This window comes from Dromiciops gliroides, chromosome 2 (assembly GCF_019393635.1).
Source record: "Dromiciops gliroides isolate mDroGli1 chromosome 2, mDroGli1.pri, whole genome shotgun sequence".
In the NCBI taxonomy this organism is placed as follows: Eukaryota; Metazoa; Chordata; class Mammalia; order Microbiotheria; family Microbiotheriidae; genus Dromiciops; species Dromiciops gliroides.
The window spans coordinates 16,253,936-16,275,875 of NC_057862.1; the positions used below are offsets into that span (position 1 = coordinate 16,253,936).

Genomic DNA, 21,940 nt, shown 5'->3' on the forward strand with positions numbered 1-21,940 from the left:
TCCTTGCTACCACGTAAAGAGCAGCTATAAATATTTTTGTACATGTGGGTCCCTTTCCCCCTTCCATGATTCCCTTGGGGAAAAGACCCAAAAGTGGGATTGCTGGGTCAAAGGGCATGCACAGCTTTATCACCTTTGGGCATAATTCCAGATTGCTCTCCAGAATGGTTGGGTCAGCTCACGGCTGGTGGCAGGAAGTTTAAAGGCTGATAGGTTGTATTTTACTTTTGTTATCCTTGTTCCTACATTTAACTCTAAGTTTCTTCACCTAAATAAACCCCATATTTGCTTTAATTAAGAGGCATTTTAATCCTTTTTTCTTATCAGTCTGAGAGGCCGTGGGGAAAAAATGGCCCATATTACATTAATAGCAGGCAGAGAGCCAGCCCCTCAAAAGCCCCTAGATTAGCCCCCCCCCCCCAGTTAGCTAAAATAATTCTTACAGATACTTGACATTTACTAGCTGTGTGACCCTGGGCAATTCACTTAACCCTCATTGCCCTGCAAAAAAATGAAAAAAAGAAGAAAAAATTCCCCTTCTCCAGAACATCTTCAGGAGCACAGATCATAAAAGACCTTTCAACTGGGAGTTTTCAGAACACATAATGAATAACATTCAAAACCATGACTCCTGAGACCACAAATTCAGAAGGTTCCTTGGACTAACCCAAGGAACTGTTTTAGAAATACCAAGCACAGCTAATAATAATGGAGCGATTCACCCTAAAACTATCCAGCAAAACTTTTTTGAAATGTATCTCAGAGGTGGCCCAGGCCAGCCTCCCCTCAGCAGTCCCACCCGAGGAGAACTCAAGAAGGTGTCAGGGGTGGGGGGCACCACCTATGAGATTTTGGTGTGAGCCCCTGGCACCTCTGTGCCTACACTAAAGGGCCCGGAGTGGCCACCCTGCTCCCCCCAAGGGGGTCCCCTCACCTGCATGGACACTTTTCAAACCACAGATCCCAAGAGGATGAGGAGCTTTTAAGAACCACAATATTAGAATTGGGGAAAGTCTGGATAATTGGCACCTGCTGCCTAGGGCAGTAACTCCTATCTGAGAATCACCCTCCTTCCCCTAGCACCCCCACCCCTGAGTCAGACTCAGTGGACATTTGCACAATTGCTTGCCCTAGAGGGAACCAGATCATTTGTAAATCAGAAATATTTTTTATTATTATTGTAAAATAAAAAACGAAAATATATCAGAGGAATATATGGCCACTTCAACCTGTGTGAGGATGACTCATGTTTGATGCCTATTTATTAACCAGCAAACAGTACCTCTGCCATGGTTAAGCTAATGAACACTTAACTGGGTTTAAAAAATAAAGCTTGAACTTTAGTATACATATTCCAGAAGGGTTCGATTTAATTCAATAAAGGAGATGTATATTTGAAAGAAGTCTGGGAGAGACAATGATAGTATCAATACAGAAAGGAAGGGGGACTATCCAACAATGAACTAAAGTAGGAATTCTTAACCTGTGTGGTAAAAATTATTTATGGTAGAGATTAATGTCGCAAGTTTTTAACTGAATCATGCACATGCTACTGAGCAGCTTCTGAAGGAACTCCCCTTTTGGCGGAGGAAAAACTGAACACAACCGTAAGGGAGGCAACTTCTGGTGGGGGTGGGGGGCAGGGGGGGTCGGGGGGGGGTGTTCAAGAGTTCTTGCTCTTTCGCCCTGGTGGATCAGTCTGGTGGCGTCCTGGACCCAGGGATGGCACGTGTTTTACTCTGTTTTGGGCGACTGCTGCTCTAATGAGTAACTATAGACTGACCGGGATTGGTGAGTTTAACCCTAAATTCCTTTGAACTAGCTTAATTGGGAATGCTCTGGGATTGCATAGGCTAAGCTTAGAGTTAAAACTATCTACCTGTATTTCTACTTCCTTACTTCCTGGATTGGTTTAATTAATTCCCAAGTAATAAAACCTGATCCTTTATGAACTAAAGCTCAGAGGCTCCTTTTCTTATTGGCCTGGGAGGAATATGTAAAAAGGAAAGTTCAAAGGGGAGATTAAACCTAAAAGAGTCCCTCATTTTTCCAGGACCCCAATATTAAGGCATCACCCAAATAACTCTCCATATATCAAATTTTGGCCCTCACACATGGTATCTGTAAACTAGGTTTTAAACAATATTTGATACCTAATTTTCAATGTAATTATGTTCCTTTTGTGATCATTTGTATTTTGTTTTATATATTTAAAAAACTTTCTGAGAAAAGGTCCATCTCTTCCCAGACTGCCAACATGATCTATGGCTCAAAAAAAGGTTAAGAATTCCCAGAGTAGAGACTAATTATATTTGGAAAGGTTTTAGGAATCTTAGCCAAGGCAATAAAACCATTTCTACGTTAAATAAATGAATAAATAAATAGATAGATAGACAGATAGATAAATAAATAAAAACAAACAAACAAACAGAAGACAGGAAAACAGTGGACCTAAATTTCAGAAGCCTGATAAAGGGTTGAGAAGAAGAGACAGATAAGGCCTTCATGCCTGGGTATCATTAGAATGAGGGAGGCAGCCAGGCAACACAATCTTCCTACAGTCAGGAAGATGTATCTTTCAGAGTTCAAATCTGGCCACTAGTTGTGTGACTCTGCACAAGTCTCACTTTCCTCATCTGTAAAATGAGCTGGAGAAGGAAATGGCAAACCACTCTAGTATCTTTGCCAAGCAAACCCCAAATGGATTCACTAAGAGTCAGACGTGACTGAAATGACAGAACAACAATACCATTACCATGTAACATCCTTTAGGAAAAGGTATGTTTCATTTTTATTATCTTTCCAGGGTCAAGCACTGTTAGTTGCTGGAAAGTAGTATGTATTTAATAAATGATTATTGAAGTGAATTGAGTTGACTGAATCTGTTTTCTTGATTATTCTGTTCAAAGAAAGATAGATGTAGAGATATTAGATATGGATATGCATGCACATATATATCTATAGATAGACATCTAGATGTCACAGTGTAATAGAGTGCTGACTTAAAGTCAGGAAAAGATGATTTTGAATACTACAACAGGTATTTATTACCTCTATGTAGTATTTGAGAATAGTTGAGTAAATTATCTGGGGTCATATACTTACAAATTATCAAGGCTTTAGGTGTGTAACATTGGGTAAATCACTTAAACTTTCTCATCTCCAGCTTCTACATTTGTAAAGTGATGATAATAATAATATTTACCTCACTTCATTATTGTTATTGTTCAGTAATTTCAGTTGTGTCTGACTCTTCATGACACCATTTGGGGTTTTCTTCCCAAAGGTAATAGAGTAGTTTGCAATTTCCTTTTCCGGTTCATTTACAGATGAGGAAACTGAGGCAAACAGGGTTGAATGACTTGTCCAGGGTCACACAATTGGTAAATGTCTAAGGCCAAATTTGAACTCTGGTCCTCCTAATTCCAAGTCTGGCACTCTATACACTGTGCCACCTTGCTGCCCCTCATATTGTCACTTTGAAGATCCAATGTATATAAGGAGGTTTGCAAACCTTCAGTAGATATAAACATTAGCTATCATCAGTTGTAGGAATAAAGTTGTAGATATACAGACACATACACATATGTAGAATTGTTTTAAAGTAGATTATATAATTATTAAATAATTGTTTGAATTATTTCTTAGACATTTAATATCTAATTACTTATTAACTAATTAGAACATTTGTTTTAAGGAAACATTATTTAAAGTGGTTGTAATAAATTATGTGTCCTACAGCTGGTTTTTACCAACTTATATGTGTGGCTCAGCTAATCAGAGAAAGCTATCAAATTTGTGATGCATGATACTACCTGGTGACTAGTAAATCATGATTATGCTTCTTAGCTCCTTTTTTTTAAACCTACTACAAGTGTCTTAAAACCTTAAAGCAAAAGATTAGAAAAGGCCAAGAATTCCCCAAAAAACTGAGATTAGATTACAGGATCTTGAGGTAACAAGTGACGGCATACCATATAGGATGATCCCCTTTAAAAATCATCTATTCTAAAATATATATATGAGACCTAACAATGGCTTTAAAACTTCCACTGAATCGAGAGGCAACTCATTCCTAAGGCAGCCATTTCCACTTTGGGGACATATGATGGTTGGAGATTATCCCTTATAACAAGACTTAATTTGCTTCTTCACAAGGTCTATACATCAACCCATTTTGGTGTTTGGGACACAAGAGAACAATTCTGACTCTCTCCCAATGACCCTTTATATGCTTAAGATACCATTCTAGTCCCCCAGAGACCTTGCTTCTCTCTTTAACTGATATGCACATAGCATGACCCTTTACCATGCTGCTTCAATTAAATCAATATTTATTAAGTACCTACTATGTGTCAGGTACTGTGCTAAGCACTGGTAATGGAAATAAGAACAAATAAGAATGGCTGCTCTCAATATTACATTTTAATTGGGAAAGAGAACAAACAAAAGGGAACTGAAAAGGGGTCTCCTGGTGGTAAAAGTGAAGGGAGGTATCTTATTCTGTGAAGCTAAAAGAAAGGAAAGTTGAAAATGGAAAGTGGTCGGCCTTCCTTAGATATTATCCATCTCACCAATGGTGTTCAGAAATGAGCACATTACTCCACAAAAGGTCTGAAGAAGGCTTGGTAGTGTGGACATATTGTTGTTGTTGTTTGTTCTTCATTCTCCATGAGAATCATGATACTAAGAAGTAGTATCATGACTTGCAGCAAAATGAATTTAAATGATGAAGGGCTTTGCAAAGTCCTCATCCTCATTCTCTCCTCTGGAGCCATCTGAGTCCAGTGGCAAAATATACATCAGGATGACTGGAGATGGCCCCAGATTCAGTGGGAAACGTTGACTTTTGTTAAGCTAAAGAAGTCTCATTTGACAAGGAGTAGCAGACAGAGTGAATTAGAAGGCCTACTGCAGATGGTGGTGTTTGAACTAGTTCTTGAAAGAAGCCAAGGATGTCAAGAGACAGTGGTGATGAAGGTCATTTGAGGCATGGAAGTGTTAAGGGCTAAAATTCTAGCTAAACTGTCTAAAATATCTAATGAGTGGTCGCCAATAAATTACAAGCCTTAGCAAGAGTTAGACTTTTAAGCATTTATTAAGGAGAATAAGAATTTGGTAAAGAGAGAGAGAAAGGCCTAGATTCCTATCTATTAAAGGGAGAGCACATTTCTAGCTCCGCTCTCCACCAGAGTCCAAAGGAAAGTGAGCCAGAGAGAGCGCTAGTCTCTTCCTTCTTCCTCCAACTACCCAACGTCACTTCCTGATGCCAAAGAAAAGACTCCTGGTCTTGCCCTCAAAGACCTTTGCTTCATGGGCAGAACTCTTCTACAGTAAGTCTCCAGCAGGTGGTGTCATTCCAATTGTTACAGAAGTTAGGAAGTACAAAGGTATTGAAAAAGGGTATATAATGGTGTGCTATGCACAGAAAAGAAGTGGTAGAAGAAACAAACAAATACATCCTATGGAATGTGATAAGGTGAGCTTAGAGTGAGAAGACTAGTGAGAAAGAAGGCAAATTTTAGTCATTTTGACTAGAATATTTGAACAAATGACTGGGTTTTGAATTGTCTTTTGAATGAATAACACAATGATTTTATCTCCAGGGAGAATGATATTCATACCTTAAAGAAGAAACAAATTTTCTTCATTTAATAATATGCATTTCCCATTAATCATGAGAAAATAAAATGCATTCTAGTCACTTGCCTAGATTCTAATCTTAGCCCACACTTACTCTATAATGTCTAAAATTTTCTTTTATCTCAAGGGTTAGACAATTAAATTCATGGTGCTACAAATATATGTAAACATGGAGGGGAAATAAACATTATTCATCTAGCAATTGGTATGCTCTATTCTTTTACAATCACAAATGACACTGAGTTGTTCCATCATGCATTAGTGGAGTACTCTTATTCTTTCAATCATGTATCTCACCAAGCTATATTTTTATTATTTCTTAAAATTTTAATTATTGCTTGAAGCATATACGTTTATGTATGTATGTATGTGTGTATGTATGCATATATTGTGAACTCTGCAGAGGTACCAAAAGGGTATTGAATTTGTAATGGAGGTTATTGGTATATGTGCAGAGTAACTCTGATGGCATTTCTCCATATGGGTGTTGATGAACCTCTTTCCAGAACAGATATGGCATATAATGGGAATGCCTTGGAGAGACATTGGAATATATAGGGAGATTCTTTATCTAGTTCTGGTTGGCTCACCCTGTCAGGAATCAGATGCCCATTGCATGTGAGCATTTTCCAAAAGGATCATAGAACAAAGGTTCAAGTTCTCTTACTGCAGCTTCTCAGTCTTGTTTTGACTCCCTCACCAACTGTGTCCAATGAGAAAGAATGCTATAAAAGAAGAAGCCTTGGATCTTCTCCTATCAGGGACATGGGGCTCAGTGAAATGGTCCTCAGTTCTTTGTCTGCCTTGACATTTGTTCTTGTTTTTGTTTAAGCTGAAGGGATTGAGAATCACAACCTTATTAGTTTCAAAATGTCAAGGGAGCAAACATCCTGACCTCTTGGTGTCTCAGTCTCAGCTTCCCTTTGTCCTAAAGTTCCAGTACCCTGGTGTCCCAGGATGCAAATTTTGTAGGTATCCCAACAACTATGCTCAAAGGGTAAGGACTTATGCTTGGGAGTAACCTTTAGGACCCAGCCTAGAGTTATCTGAGTTAAAGGTTCATCCAACAGTTAAGGTATATACATCTAAACTTTGTGAGAATAATACTATGTAGAAACCATGCTAAGGGAGATCCTGCTCTCACCAGGGGCTGCTCCCTCCCACCAGGCACTTGCGCTTTACCCTCCCCAACAAGATTATCATATTTATTTTATAAAAACCTTGTATATACTAATATTTGTATATGTTGTCCCATTGTTGGGATATATGATCCTTGAGGACAAGAACTATTTTACTTTTATTTTTGTATATCCAGTGACTAAAATTGTGCCATGCAAATGGCAGAAATGTATTGCCTGCCATTGTTGATTATTGATTAATAAAAATTTCTTTGAAAGTGACTACTCTTTCAGCTTGAAAAATTATATATATATACATACATACATATATACACACATATATTCGCCCATGTGTGTATGCAAGCATGCATGCATGCATGTATATATATGTATAATAGATTGCTTTATATTAGAGAAGTAGCAGCTCAGAAAAGAAATGACAAAAATGAGCAATTTTGTGACTTGGAAAAGAGTCCTGGCTATCTTCACCCTCCAAGGCAAGAAGAGATCTACCATCAGACAATGTTCTAACAATGCTGTGATATTGACACAAGGTTTCTCAGAAAAATCTTTAGAAAACTATGGCAAAGAAAGATATTTCATCTCTACATTATAGTGAGAATCGACTTCAGTACCAATGTCTTTGGCAATGCAATGCAATGAAAACATAATACTTAGGATCTCTGTCTGCTATCCAATAATAAAAATCTCTTTTTTTCTCAGTGTTTCAGATATGAAGTGACGCTAGAATCTCTAAAGGAATTTTGAGTGATTTAATGAAGAAAATAAACAATCTCTCTTAGGGCAGTGAGATGATTCAGACAGTCCTGGGCAATCAGTGATAAACAATTTTATTTACCTGAGATATTGAGCTCACAAATCTAGCCCTGCAGACTGCTACCAAGAACCATTGTAAGGTAGTTGGCACCTTTTCATGGTATCCCATTCCAATAGAACATACACATCCTGAGGTTAGGGGCTATTTATGTCTTTATTTCCCTAGTGTTAAACATGTAAACAAACACAGAAATAGTTTTGTGACTTACTAGATATGTATGCTTCTGCCAATAAGGCAAATCTCACCCCATTACTCCTTATCACATCTATTGGATCCTTGTCCTTGTCATCTCACAAATTTTCCACAGAGGATTTACCAAACCCAACATGCCAGGACACTTCCACAACTGCAAATATTGTATTTAATGAGGATTTACTAAATGAACAAATGAATGGTCTCTCTTCCCTTTTAAATGATTACTTCTACTTCCTGGTCTCTTTCTATTCCAATTCCATTCCTTGTTCTCAGTAGTAAAGCTTTACCTTTAACTAATAAACAAATGGAGACCAAAATATCAGATGAGAATCAGCTTAGTGTTACGCTTTTCAGAAATACGTGTATTTAAAAGATTGGGGTTTTTTGTTTGTTTGTTTGTTTGTTTGTTTTTTGAAAACCAAGATGCTTTTAAAAATTCCTAGTATTGAATACATTCTCATCACATTGCTGGGGTTGGTCAGGTCGTAGTGCAATATTATGAAACAACAGGTCTTACTTTTAAAAAAACCTCCATATCCCCAACCTACTTATTTCTTTATATAAATTCCCCAAAGTAAGTTCAGCCCCAATATGCAGGCAGGGCCCTGCAACCCACTGCCTCAATCACAGTTCTTTTATGTGTGTGGGTGTGTATCCACACATCCATATCCACATCCACATCCATCTCTCTCTTGCTCTCTCTCTCTCTCTCTCTCTCTCTCTCTTGCTCTCTCTCTCTCTCGCTCTCTTTCTCTCATTCTCTCTCTCTCTCTCTCTCTCTCTCTCTCTCTTGCTCTCTCTCTCTCGCTCTCTTTCTCTCATTCTCTCTCTCGCTCTCTCTCTCTCTCTCTCTCTCTCTCTCTCTCTCTCTCTCTCTTGCTCTCTCTCTCTCTCTCTCTCTCTCTCGCTCTCTCTCGCTCTCTCTCTCTCATTTTATATGAAGTAGCCAAGGGGCCCATGGAGAGAATGCACTGAGGAATAGAACAAAAATGCATAGCAAAATAGCATGTTCAGGCTGTTATTTTTTCCCACTTATTGATCAAATTACCTTTCAAGTAACTACAGTAGTTGAGCTACATAAAGAAACAGCTTTAAACTTCCTGAAATCTATTCAAATTGGTGGAAATAATGAACCAAGGAAAATATCTGTTAACTAACCCATGCTTATTTAACAGAACTGATTATTTTTCTACACATGCTTATTTCTCTCCCTTACTTTGGTCCATTAGTATGGGTGTTTTAGGCCATGAAGAGAATAATGGGAGTTTTCAGTGGAAGGCAGGAAGGGGACTGTGTTGTATGGAGATTTAGCAGCACTCTCAAGGATTCTGAGCTGACCCCTGGTACTAGAGACCAACTTTTCCAAATCAATATCCCAATATTGCTTCCGTCTATACATCATGGAACACTGGACTCTTGGAACAATCAAGATCCCAGATTTCTCTAAGGGTGATGTGCAGATACCACATGGGCATAGGGAGATTAAGCTATATTATGTGAGGAAATTTGCCTACAAGAAATAGTTACGAAGGGGTCTGGTAGTTTAGTAACTTTTAAAAATTTATTATTTCTTTCTTTCATATATAGATACATGAAATATATTTTTATTTCATATAAACACATACACACATGTGTGCATGCATACATACATCCACACTCCAATATATACTATATATGATGCTATGGCATTACGAATTAAAAACAAAAAATAAAGGAGTTGACTTTTGGCCCACCCTGTATAAAGGACCGCCTCGGCTCTCTTGAAAGCCAAATTCATTTGCTACCTTCTATATGAGTTCTTTTCAGATTTCCCTCAACCTTTGGCTCTTCTCCATGAAAACAAAGCAACACGAAATCCCCTGAAATACGTTTATGTTTATCTTGTATTTACACACAGACACATATATGTGTGTGTGTGTATATATATATATATATATATATATATATATATATATATATATGTATAGTTTTCCTTAGTCTAATGTGAACTCTTTAACAGTATTGTTTAATTTTGTCTTTATGTCCCTAGTACCCCAATGATTAATTCATTATAGAAAGTTTAAAAATGGTTTTCACTTACTTAAAATGTACTTATGACTAAAATCTTATTATTTAAACTCTCAGTGTCCCAATTTTTGAAAAACTGCAAAAAAAAAGTTGCTAATGGACATGGCGAGATGGGGCTTCCTCACTGGGAGTTCCCTTAAGTGATGAAATCATGGTTGTACATAACTGGAGCAAGAAGCAGCTAAAACATAGTGTCATGAAAGAAAACCACGTTATATTCAATGAGAGTGTGTGTCATGTAAGTGTCCATAAAGTATCAAAAAGGCTCAAGGCGACAGCATGTTGCACAGATCTCCTTTGGGGAAAAGATAGAACGATATAGAAAAGAATCACTAATAATCTGAAGCCATGTTTTATTTGCCATGTACTCCAGTTGATAAATCGTCATACTGATGAAATAAGAAATCCATAAAATATGGAAGCACAATATTTCCCAAATTAAATCATTTCCTAAATTCCAATCTCACAGGGTAGGCAAGGAAGTAGTGTGGTTTTGAAGTCAGGGGAACCTCTAAATGAGTTATTCAAGGCCTGTTTTAACTTGTGTACAAATCACTTCACCCCTAAGAACCTCAGTTTCCTCATCTGAAAAATGAGGGGTTTGGTCTCCATGATCTCTAAAGACTCTTCCAGCTCTCTAAGTCTAGGATCTAGAACTTTACCTTATCTCCTCAGTTGGAATATTATTATTTTTCTTTGTTTTGTTTCTTTATAATGTTGATCAATTTGAGATTGCATAGCATAAATGATTGCAGGATGAATTCTTGACTTCAGTTTCTTCATCGGTAAAATATGAACAGACAATAAGCTCTATGCAAAATTTGAAGGGACGTATTGGCTGTTATTATTGTAAGGGAGGGAGTTCCTCTCCCCATTTCATTTGATGTAGGTCTAGAAGGTCCAGAATTTAATCATAATGTATAAAGAAGGTATTAAGAAATTTTCCTACAATTCCACAACAATGTGCCCCAACAGCTAAATAAGGTGTACTGACTGATTATTAATGTGAAGCACATCAATAAGAAACAGGAAAAAAAAAAGCCACTTACACTCATACTCTTAAGAACCTGAGGTAACAATGGCCTGAGTGAACCCAAACTCTAAATGGAAATAGAAGTTGAGAAATAGCCCAAACAAGGCTGTTCTGTTATTATTATTCTTATTATTTTGCATGGCAATTGGGGTGAAGTGACTTGCCCAGGGTCACACAGCTAGTAAGTGTCAAGTGTCTGAGGGCACTCTTGAACTCAGGTCCTCCTGAATCCAGGGCCAGTGCTTTATCCACTGAGCCACCTAGCTGCCCCCCATTATTATTTTTAATATTAAGATATCAAGAAAGAAACTACTGTCAGACTGAGTGTGATGCATGGTACATATGAGTCAGTATTGTTTTTTCTAATGCCAACTGGAAATAAGTGATATTGTATTGGAAGGTGGGAACACTTATACAATCTCAAAAAGTAAGATATGTGCCCAAAGATTATAGGTCACCCTCAACAGACTAAAGTGTAGCTGAATTAATCAACTTACCTTGAATCATACAATGTTAAAGAGGGTGGTAGTCAACGATCAGTCAAGAAATATATATTAAGCACCTCCCATATGCTTGCCACTGTGTTAAATTCTGGAGATTCAAAATGAGATAAAATACAGTCCCTGCTCTCAACAAATTGGTAGTGATCATGCCTTAATACAACTATACCATGTATAAAAATACAAACTTTTTTTAAAAAATTGAGGTATTTTATTTACTTATTTATATTTATTTTATACATAATATTGATGTACTTAAAGTAACTTGGCAGTGGTAGAAATAATGAAAAAATAAGACATATGATGTTCAGTTTCAAATCGTAAACTGCATTCATCCTGCAAATTATACAACTATAAAGGATAAAGGAAAATTGAATTTGAGGAGTTAAGGAGGAAATATATAATGGCTCCTAAGCTTTGACTCTAATATATTAATGCATACATGATTTTATCAGTGTATTAGCTCAATTACAAAAGTCCCAACTGGTCTCTACTTGCACATTGAGAAATATGTTATCGATACCTGCCTGTTGGTGTGCCACCAGAGATCTACCCAGTATGATGGAGGCTTTCTCCATTCACTCCTGATTTTAAGTATATACTACCAGAGCAGGCCGTATATAGTTCATTCATTCTCACTGTTATGGTCCTATTTTTGTATCCACCTCAACAGACATTTTTATGACAATGTATTTTAATTTTTTTCTTCTGATTCCTAGTTTATAATGTGTTTTACCCTATTGGTATCCTATTGAAATTCTCTAATAATCTTGGTATAATATTCAACTTCAATTCTTGAGAGATTCTATTGTTCAGGACTTGCAGCCATATGATACCACAGGAAGACTATTGGTGCCAAAATGGGAATTTGTTTAAGGGAATAGGGTGGTGTAATTAAAATAATTAAATTAATAATTAGAATAATTGATAATAATATGAAACATAATATAAATAATTACAATTAATAAAATGATAAATACTTAAAATAAGTTTGTAGTTTCTCAAATGCAGTCTAATTTGCTCTCTTCCTGTTGAATTCTGATAAATGTTTTTGTTCATGTTTCTAAAATAAATTGTTTGGAAGGCATACTTAAATTCATCTGACTTATTAACTCCTCATAGTTTAAATCAGTGAGAAGATAAATATTGAATTTAGAAGCATTCTCCATAATTAATACATCCATGATTGGGTAAAAGTGGACAATGGCTTTCATGGTTTTTTTGTGTTAACAAGGTCATCCTCTATTACCGTGAAAAATCAGAGTAATGGCAATTTCTTCATGTTCATGATTTCACCATGACCTTGGCTATCAGTGAAAGTTACAAGGGGCTTAAGATCAAATATGAAATTACACTCATAGCTACAGGATAGACATGGTGGATTTGAAAAAATACAACGCCCATTTCGATTTATTTTGAAAATGAGTGTTTTAATTCTTTTGTATCAAAAGAGAAAAAAAGCAAACCACTTTCCCAGTAATAATAAACAAAACATGCCCTTAAAATAATGAAGTTAATAGCTACTAATTTGGCTGTAAAGGCTAGAGGAACTAATTCATGATGAGTTGGTTCTAAAAATGGTCTTTGTTTTTTATACATTTTTATTATCATCACCACCCTCATCAACTAATAAATGTAGATAATATATATGTAGTATGTACTTAATAATGTTTATATATATATATGTATATTATGGTTTAATGAAACCCATTAAACACATTTCATTTGATATTTCCAACAATCTTGTGAGATTTTTGTTTTTTGGGGTTTTGCAGGACAATGAGGGTTAAGTGACTTGCCTAGGGTCACACAGCTAATAAGTGTGTAAAGTGTCTGAGGCCATATTTGAACTCAGGTCCTCCTGAATCCAAGGCTAGTGCTTTATCCAGTGCTCTACCTAGCTGCCCCCAAGACATATACTATTATAATCCCTACTTTGCAGATGAGGAAATTGAGGCAGAGATAGCCTAAATGACTTGCTCATCACCCCATTGACACTAACAATCAAAGGTGGAATTAATCTAGTCTAGTGTTCTTTTCTACTTTATTCAGTTATCTTCTTTGTGTTAGCAGGATGTTTTATTTCTGTTTCCCCAAAACATATATGTTCCAACAGTTCATTTTATTTTTTAATTAATTTTTATTTATTTATTTGGCAGGGCAATAAGGGATAAGTGACTTGGCCAGGGTCACACAGCTAGTAAGTGTCAAGTGTCTTAGGCTGAATTTGAACTCAGGTCCTCCTGAATCCAGGTCTGATGCTTTATCCACTGTGCCCCCTAGCTGCACCCCCCAACATTCCATTTTAAAACTAAAGCTCATTTTTATTTTGCTAGTGTTTGTCTTAACTATAACAGTCCCAAATTGAGCTATTTTGTTTTCCTGTGCTCAATGTGGGTGAAATAGAATAAAAGTATGTTTCAATTTTTACCCTATGTTTTCCTTTTTGTTTTTTTTTAAAGAAATCCTTTAGCTTGGCCACTGGACTTGCTTCTTAGAATCATCTCTCCATTTCTATTTAGCATGTCGCTGGAGAACCCCCTGGCACAAGTAAAAATGAAAAGAAGACAAATCTACTGGGTGATGTGTTCTAGCTTTTAAGAGGATAGCACCATCTTTCAAGGAGGACTTCTTCAAAGTCCCAAAGCAAACACTACATTATGCTTTTCCTCATCCAGAAATTGGGATCAAGTCCAGTAAAAACTTTTAAAGCCAATGGATGCCCCAGCATTATTAATTTTTTTTAAATAAGAAAAATAATAAATACAGTCCCGAGGAGAAGTGCCAAATTGTAGAGGCTGAATGGACCCCTGCATAATAGTGAGCTGCACAGCTATTATTCAAGCAGGTGGCACATTATTATTCTTACAGATTGATACCTCGGCTTATTATCCCCTTGACTGCACACAAAACACAGTAATTTGAATCTAATAATGCCTGTAAAAACTTCCATTAATAACAAAAATATTATTAAAACACTGAACTACATTATCTGTGGCCTGTGGTAATGGATTTTTCATAATTGATAAACTGAGTTACCATTCTCAGGTACACCAGTACACTTGCTTCTGGTCATTGAGGAAAATAAAGATTTCATGTCTTAATTGTCAGGGTTGGGGAAAGATTTGTTGGGAAGCACCTGATTCCCCTGGCACAACGAACATAAAGACTCCAGAGATAATGGCAATCAATAAACTAAGTCAGATTTGGGGTCATCATTTAATAGCCATGAAAGCCTAATATTTAGCAGGAAAATGAGAACTCTCACATGGGGATTAATATATGCAAACTATTATGAACATTTCCATTTGACCAAATAGCAAGGTGGCAGAGTAGAAAGAGTATCAGGACTGGAGTCAGGAAGACTCATTTTCCTGAATTAAAATCTGGTCTCAGACTCTTACTCATTGTGTATCCCTGGATGAGTCATATAACCTTGGTCGCCTCAGTTTGCTCATCTGTAAAAAACAAAAAACAAAAAAGAAAACAAAAACTGGAGAAGGAAATGGTAAGCCACTCCAGTATCTTTGCCAAGAAAACTCCGAAGTGGGTCGTGAAGAGTTGGACATGATGAAAATGGCTGAACAACAGCAAATTTGCTCTAAAAGGAACCGATCTCATAACCTCCAATTCTACATCTACATTAGGTTTATATGTCTAGGATTTAAGACCTGGATCATTGTTTTGCTTTGCTCCAGAGAGCAGGACCAGAATATAGCATAGAACCAGAATTTATTTCACTATAAAGAGAAATGTTTCAGCAGTTAACCCCATTCAACATGGATGGACTTCCTTAAAGGACAGCAGATTCCCTTCCCTAGAGGTGACGATCACTTGCCAGATACATTATAAGAAGAATAGTTTGCTTACTCTTTCAGAAATGAGTTTTGGCCTCTGAAATCCCTTCCATCTGTGGGAAAATAATGGGATTTGGCAGATACTCAAAGGCTCACCTGGAGATTAATCTAAACTGATTGAATTAAGTGAGAGTGATTGACTTTGCTGATTAGCCTACTTCAAGTTAATTAGATTAAAACCACACCTGGCCAGCCCTTAAGAAGGTATTGTTCCCAGAAGCTAAGGATTTGAACTCAACTCAAGACCACCTTCAAGTCCAGTGGACCAATGGATTTGGAAGATGCGAACCAATCAGCTTCAAGCAGTGTGCAAAGGACTGCCTCTGCTCCAAACCTATAAAAGCTTCCACACTCAGTTTGAGAAGAGTTCATGGTTGAAGCAGGCTTGTGGCAGAGAACTTGAGGAAGAACCAGACCAGGCTGGAACTCTGGGCTAGATAGGCCTTTTCTTAACTCCACATGTTCTTTTTTTTCCTAATACCTGGTATGCTTTAATAAAGGCTTAATGCCCAATGACTGATGCTAAAGCTTCTCATTTAAGGGGACCACTCATTAGATTTTAGACATCATAGCTAGAATTTTAGCCCCTTACACATCTCTAAAATTATATGATTAGATAACATTTTCCCATCATGCACACTTACTGTCTTCATCTGATAAATGTCTGTTACCATTCCTTTGAGATTTACATTTGAAAAAATATATATTTGGTGGAGTTTTCTCAATGGCAAACATAATTATATGTTAAATTCCTAGCATTTATATAGTGGTTTAAACTTTTCAAATCATCTTACAAATGTTATTCAATTATTGCAAATTAAAATATCATTGAAGTACCACCTCACACATAAGATCACAAAAATGGAAACTGATAAATGTTGGAGAAGATGTGGGAAAATTGGACCACTGATGCATTGTTGGTGGAGTTGTGAACTGATCCAATCATTCTGGAGAGCAATTTGTAACTATGCCCAAAGGGCTATAGAACTGTGGATACCTTTTGACCCAGCAATACTACTACTAGGTCTGCATTCCAAAGAAATCATATGAAAGGGAAAAGGACCAGCATGTACAAAAAATAGTTATAGCAGCTCTTTGTGGTGGCAAAGGATTGGAAATTGAGCAATGCCCATCAATTGGGGAATTTCTAACAACTTGTGGTATATGAATGTAGTGGAATACTATAGTGCTCTAAGAAATAAAGAGCACATAGATTTCAGAAAACAAAACAATGCAAAACAAAAACCATGAAGGACTTGTATGAACTGATGCAGAGCAAAGTGAGCAGAATGAGAAGAACATTTTACACAGTAACAGCAACATTGTGCTATGATCAACTAGGAAAGACTTAGCAATTCTCATCAATACAATGATCCAAGACAATTCTGTCTAAAAACTTCATGATGAAAAATGCCATCAGCATCCAAAGAAAGAACTATGGAGTTCGAATGCAGATTGAGTGAGGCATACTATCATCACTTTTTTTTCTTTCCTGTGTTTTTTTTTCTTTTGTTCTGATTTTGCTTCCATAACATGACTAATATGGAAATACATTTAACGTGATTCGACCGTATAACCTATATCAGATTGATGGCTGTCTTGGGGAGGCTAGAGAACGGAGTGAAAGAAAACTCGGAACTCAAAATCTTACAGAAATGAACGTTGGAAATGTTCTTAACAAATAATTGGGAAAAAATAAAATACTACTAAATGAATATAAAAGAGAATCCAAGAAACAAACAAACAAATATTATTTCATTTTCTTCTCACAACAACCCTGAGAGGTAGGTGCTATTAGTACTCCCATTTTATAGATGAGATAATTGGGGTGGACAAATGTTAAGTAACTTGCTGGGGGCCAGGATAGCTAATAAGAATCTGAGGCTGGATTTGAGTGAACTGGTCAGTTTCCACATTTATAACTAGAGTGACATTTGGCTGGATATTCACCCAGCCCTGGGGGGAAAGAAAAACATTGATAAGAAAATAGGGAAGATTCTTATGGATAGCAATTGTTTGAAGATTTATTAAGAAATTAATAGGTACTTAATAAATGTTCAGTTGAAGCCAATTACAAAGACAAAGAAGAAGGGAGGTCCAATGAACCTCAATTACTAGACTGATTGTGTTTCCAAGTCGAATATGCTTTTTCAATTGAAATGTATATTAATCGTAATTTCCAAAGGAAAGTTAAAATAATAAATGTAATCTGCCATCATTCTAAAAGGTTTTCATGTCCATGAATATCTTTCAACATAAGGCAAGTCATCATGCATAAATCAAATCAGTTTCTAAATAGACAAATGTTTTTAGCTTCCTAGAGAAAAACACACAATAAAAACAAAGATGGAAAATATGAAATATAAATCACAGGGACCAGTACAGTATAAAGTCATACACATTTTTACATTGCACATAATTAGCCTCTTGTGGTCTGAAAGTTATTCATCATCTGAGAAGGAATTTGTTCAGGATGGTAAAAGACAGAATATATGATACGTGTTATAGTCCTCATTATATTTACATAAGGAATTTATATTCAGATATTTTCATTAGGCATAAATAGTTTGGCAAATGTTTTTTGTTCACATAGCATATATTATTTTAATGGAATATGACACAATTAAGATTCTCAGAGTCCACATTGTTTTCTTTCCCCAAAGTTATTGACTTGGCTCCCAAAATGATGTTTTTAAGGTAGACATATCTTCCCACCTCCCTAGAGAATCTATTACTAAACACATTGCAAACAAAAGGAAATGAGACCAGAATGGAAATTACCTTAATCACCAAATCAAATTTCTGGTAGAAATCCCTGTTTACAGGCTGTAGGAGGCTGAGCTCTGCAGTCCTCGGATGCATATGGAAATACTGGGGATAATCTTCAGGAGTCCCTGCAGAAAGACATTGAGGGGTGACCATGTAATTGATCAAAATCATAAATATGAGCATCATATTTATCTATTTACTTCATTCATTAGCTACCAGAAGAGTGTGAGAACCAGGGGCACCTCCCCCTGCTGAGAAAGAATTCAACCTTTCTAAGATCATCCTGGAATCCCAGAAGTTCATGGGCTGCCTTTAAGTCATGTCAATCAATGGACTTGAATGCTACCAGCCAATTAGCTTGGGGACTGCCTCTCTTCCTGTTGGACAGGGGGCTTCTGGGGTAACTAAAGGGACTCTCACTTTATGGGAAGTATAAGCAGCTAGGTGAAGGCTCTCTCTCTCTCTCTCTCTCTCTCTCTCTCTCTCTCTCTCTCTCTTTCTCTCTCTCTCTAGTATAGATCTGAGCTAGGGTTTTTCCATTTTTTCAGAGACATGTGCTAGTTCTCTCTCTTTACTCACTTCTAATATATTTGAATAAATGCTTAAAAGCCTAAACTGTTGCTGAATTTCTAAGTAAATCTTAGCTAGCTCCCCCCCAACACTAGTAGGGGCGGGGGCAGGTAAGGACACACACATTAGAGTTTAAACATCACAGGAGTAAAAGAAAGGTGGCCTTAGTAAATCAAGCTGAGAAAAACAAGGCTGCCTGGAGAAAACAGGCCGATGTGATGTGCAGCTCATTGGCTTAGGTGCAAAGGAGAGGAAGGAAACATTTTTGTTGTTTGTTTTCGCTTGTGTTTGTGTTACTGTTTTTTCTTGTCTAGACTTGAAAACATGAATTTGATACATCTTCTAAGAAGAATCTGAAGATTCAAATCCCATAGAGTGATTCTTACCATGAGAATGAAGTATCAAGAGGGCAGATATGCCTCATTGAACTCTAATAGAATAGCAGTGTATAGTAGAGTGGAAAACATCTTGACTGTAGAGTAAGATGTTGTGGCTTCTAACCCTCCTTCCAATACTTATTATCTCTGTGTACTTCGGGGTCAATTAAGGTCCCTGAACCTCAGTTTTCTTATATAGAAAATGTAGGGGCTCCATTAAATGGCTTATGAAGGCTCGCCCAGGTTTAGAGTTCTGAACCTATGCTTTATTCTCACTTAGCACATCTCTCCATTGTGACCTATACTCATCTACAAAGTATCTATCTATCATCTATAATTTTTCCATCTCTTTATCTCTGTATCTTTCTCTATCTCCTGTCTGTGTGTCTATCTTTTAAATACCTCTATCTTTTTATCTCCTATATATCTTTCTCCTGTCTATTAATCAATCAATCTCTCTATCCATCATCTATCACAATAGGATCATAGATCTAGATTTTAAACGGACCTCAGGTGCCACCAAATCCAACCCTTCCTTTTACATTTGAGGAAACTAAGGCCTAGGGAACATAAGTGATTTGACTAAAGAGGATCAAGTATTGTTAAATAGGTATCAGAGACATGATCTGGACCCAGGTTCTCTGACTCTTGAGTAGATGAATATCCAATTAGAACGCCACTTAAAATCTTTATAGCTTACTATGAGAGACAACATGGGGAGTAGAAGATAAAAGATTTGTCCTTGTCAGGACAACCTGGGGTCAACTCCACTCTTTGCCATCTTTTAGCTCTCTGACCATAGGTAAGATCTTGAAGCTCTCAATGTTTCCAAGACAAAAGAAAAATACTAATCTCCATCAACTATTAGAGTTTTCCTTCATAAATGGTATCACAACTTTTAACATCACCCCAAATACACACACTCACACACACAAACACATTGTACTCAAGTGAAGGTAAGACAGCAAAGGAGGGTTGTGGGGGATGATATGATATATCTTACTTTGAGTCAGTGTTATACAGGGGCCAAAAAGCTGGTCTTAGAGTATCAACCTGAAAGTCCTTAGCACAGTGTCTAGCATATGGTTTATACTTAAGAAATATTTATGTAATGCCCCCCATCTGTGTTTCTATCTGTCTCTTTCTCCTCCCCTCCCTTCCATTCCCCTCCTCTTCCCTCCCCTCCCCTTCTCTGTCTCTCTCTGTCTCTCTCTGTCTCTCTGTCTCTCTCTCTATCCCTTGCTCTCTCCCTTGCTCTCTCCCTCTCTCCCTCTCTCTTTCCATCTCTACATTTTTATATATCTCCCTCGCTATCTCTCTCTCACACATATACAGATCGTGTGATCTTGGCCAAAGCATAACCTCTCTGTACCCTCAACAGTTCTCTAAGACTGTGAGTTACATAAAAGGTGCTGACCAATATCGATAGTGGGAGTGATACCATTGAAATGAAAGGGCGAATCTCCATATCTATTCCATAGAACCCAAAGCTTGTTTTATAAAATGAGTCAAGATGCCTGCATTTGTGGGACCTGCAGCCTGGTAGACAGCTCTTCCTGCTACCTTGATGTCAAGACACCTATATTTCTTCTGGATATTCAAGGAGAGACCAGTTTGGACTTCCCTTCTTTGAGAACCAAATTGGTGTGATTCCCCAAATCAGAAACTGCTTTTGCTCCACCAAAAAGTATTTTTTGCCAGTCATTAACAGCATTAGACTAAGATAGATTGTGTCTTCTTATACATCCACAGTGTCCAAAGGCAGAGAACAGTTGTAAATTAACCTGTTTCCCAGGTAACGAGGAGACAGGATTTCTAACCTTATGGACTAAAGCCACTTTGTAATTAAATATTTTAGGAGTCAAACTTTAGATTCCCCCTAAAGGAGAAGAATCTGTTGCCTCTATTTGTCTGAGTGCCTTTCCTCAGGAAGTTTATTAGCTATGTATTTCTTTTTTTTTCTTTTTTCTTTATATTTTTAAAATTTTGGTGAGGCAATTGGGGTTAAGTGACTTGTGCAGGGTCACACAGCTAGTAAGTGTTAAGTGTCTGAGGCCAGATTTGAACTCAGGTCCTCCTGAATCCAGGGCCGTGCTCTATCCACTATGCCACCTAGCTGCCCCTATGCATTTCTTATATATTAACTTGTAAGAGACCTGTGATTAATACCAGAAGTAATTAGCTTATTTTGATCTTAATAGAGATCCCTATTGGACACCCAGTTTCTGTAGTATTAGAAACACTTATTAATAAATTACCAATAAACAAAAAAGGATCAGCACAGGACAGGAATTATGCAAATGGGGGGCAAGATTTAAGAGGAACCGGGCAGGAGACACAGAGAGAATCATAGGACAGAATATGATGGAACCTGAGTCGGAAAGATATGATTTTAATTCTATTTCAGACATAGACTAGTCATGTAACACTGGGCAAGTCTTTCAACCTCTCTCAGCCTCCATTTCCTTATCTGTCAAATGGGTATTATAATAACATATTTTCCAGATCTGTGAATATTAAAAAATATAATATATGTAAAGCAACTTGTAAACCTTATAGAACTATGTCAATGGTATTACTGTAATCAAATTGATATTTTCTGACTGATATTCAATTCAGATCAATAATTATTTAAGGAACAATTACTATGTGTTCAGAGCTGGGGATATGAAAATATAGAAATGAAACCATCTTTGGCTTATTCCATTCTGCCTACAAACATGCCCAGGTCTTTCCACTGTAAATAATAAGTTCCTCAGGGACAGGAATAGTGTCTTCATATGTGCTTGGGCCATTCTCAGCACCCACACAGGGCCTTGCATGTACAAAATATTTGGGTAGTGATAGATATATGCTATGTAATCTATTCCTATTACTGCTCCTTCTCACTCTATCAACAATGTCAAGGAAAGTTATGTATTTTAAAAATATGTTGACACAAAACCTATTTGTAATTAATTCTAGAACACTTGT

General features: G+C 36.9%; 1 protein-coding gene across 1 annotated transcript in view; it reads right to left on the reverse strand.

Annotated features, from left to right (window-relative positions):
* The window catches only part of PCDH15 (protocadherin related 15), a 2,141,593-nt gene that overhangs the window by 428,251 nt on the left and 1,691,402 nt on the right, over positions 1–21,940 (reverse strand). The window contains exon 14 of the mRNA XM_043982395.1: positions 18,033–18,145. Coding sequence (XP_043838330.1) covers positions 18,033–18,145 — 113 coding nt within the window. The remainder of the gene's footprint in view (positions 1–18,032; positions 18,146–21,940) is intronic.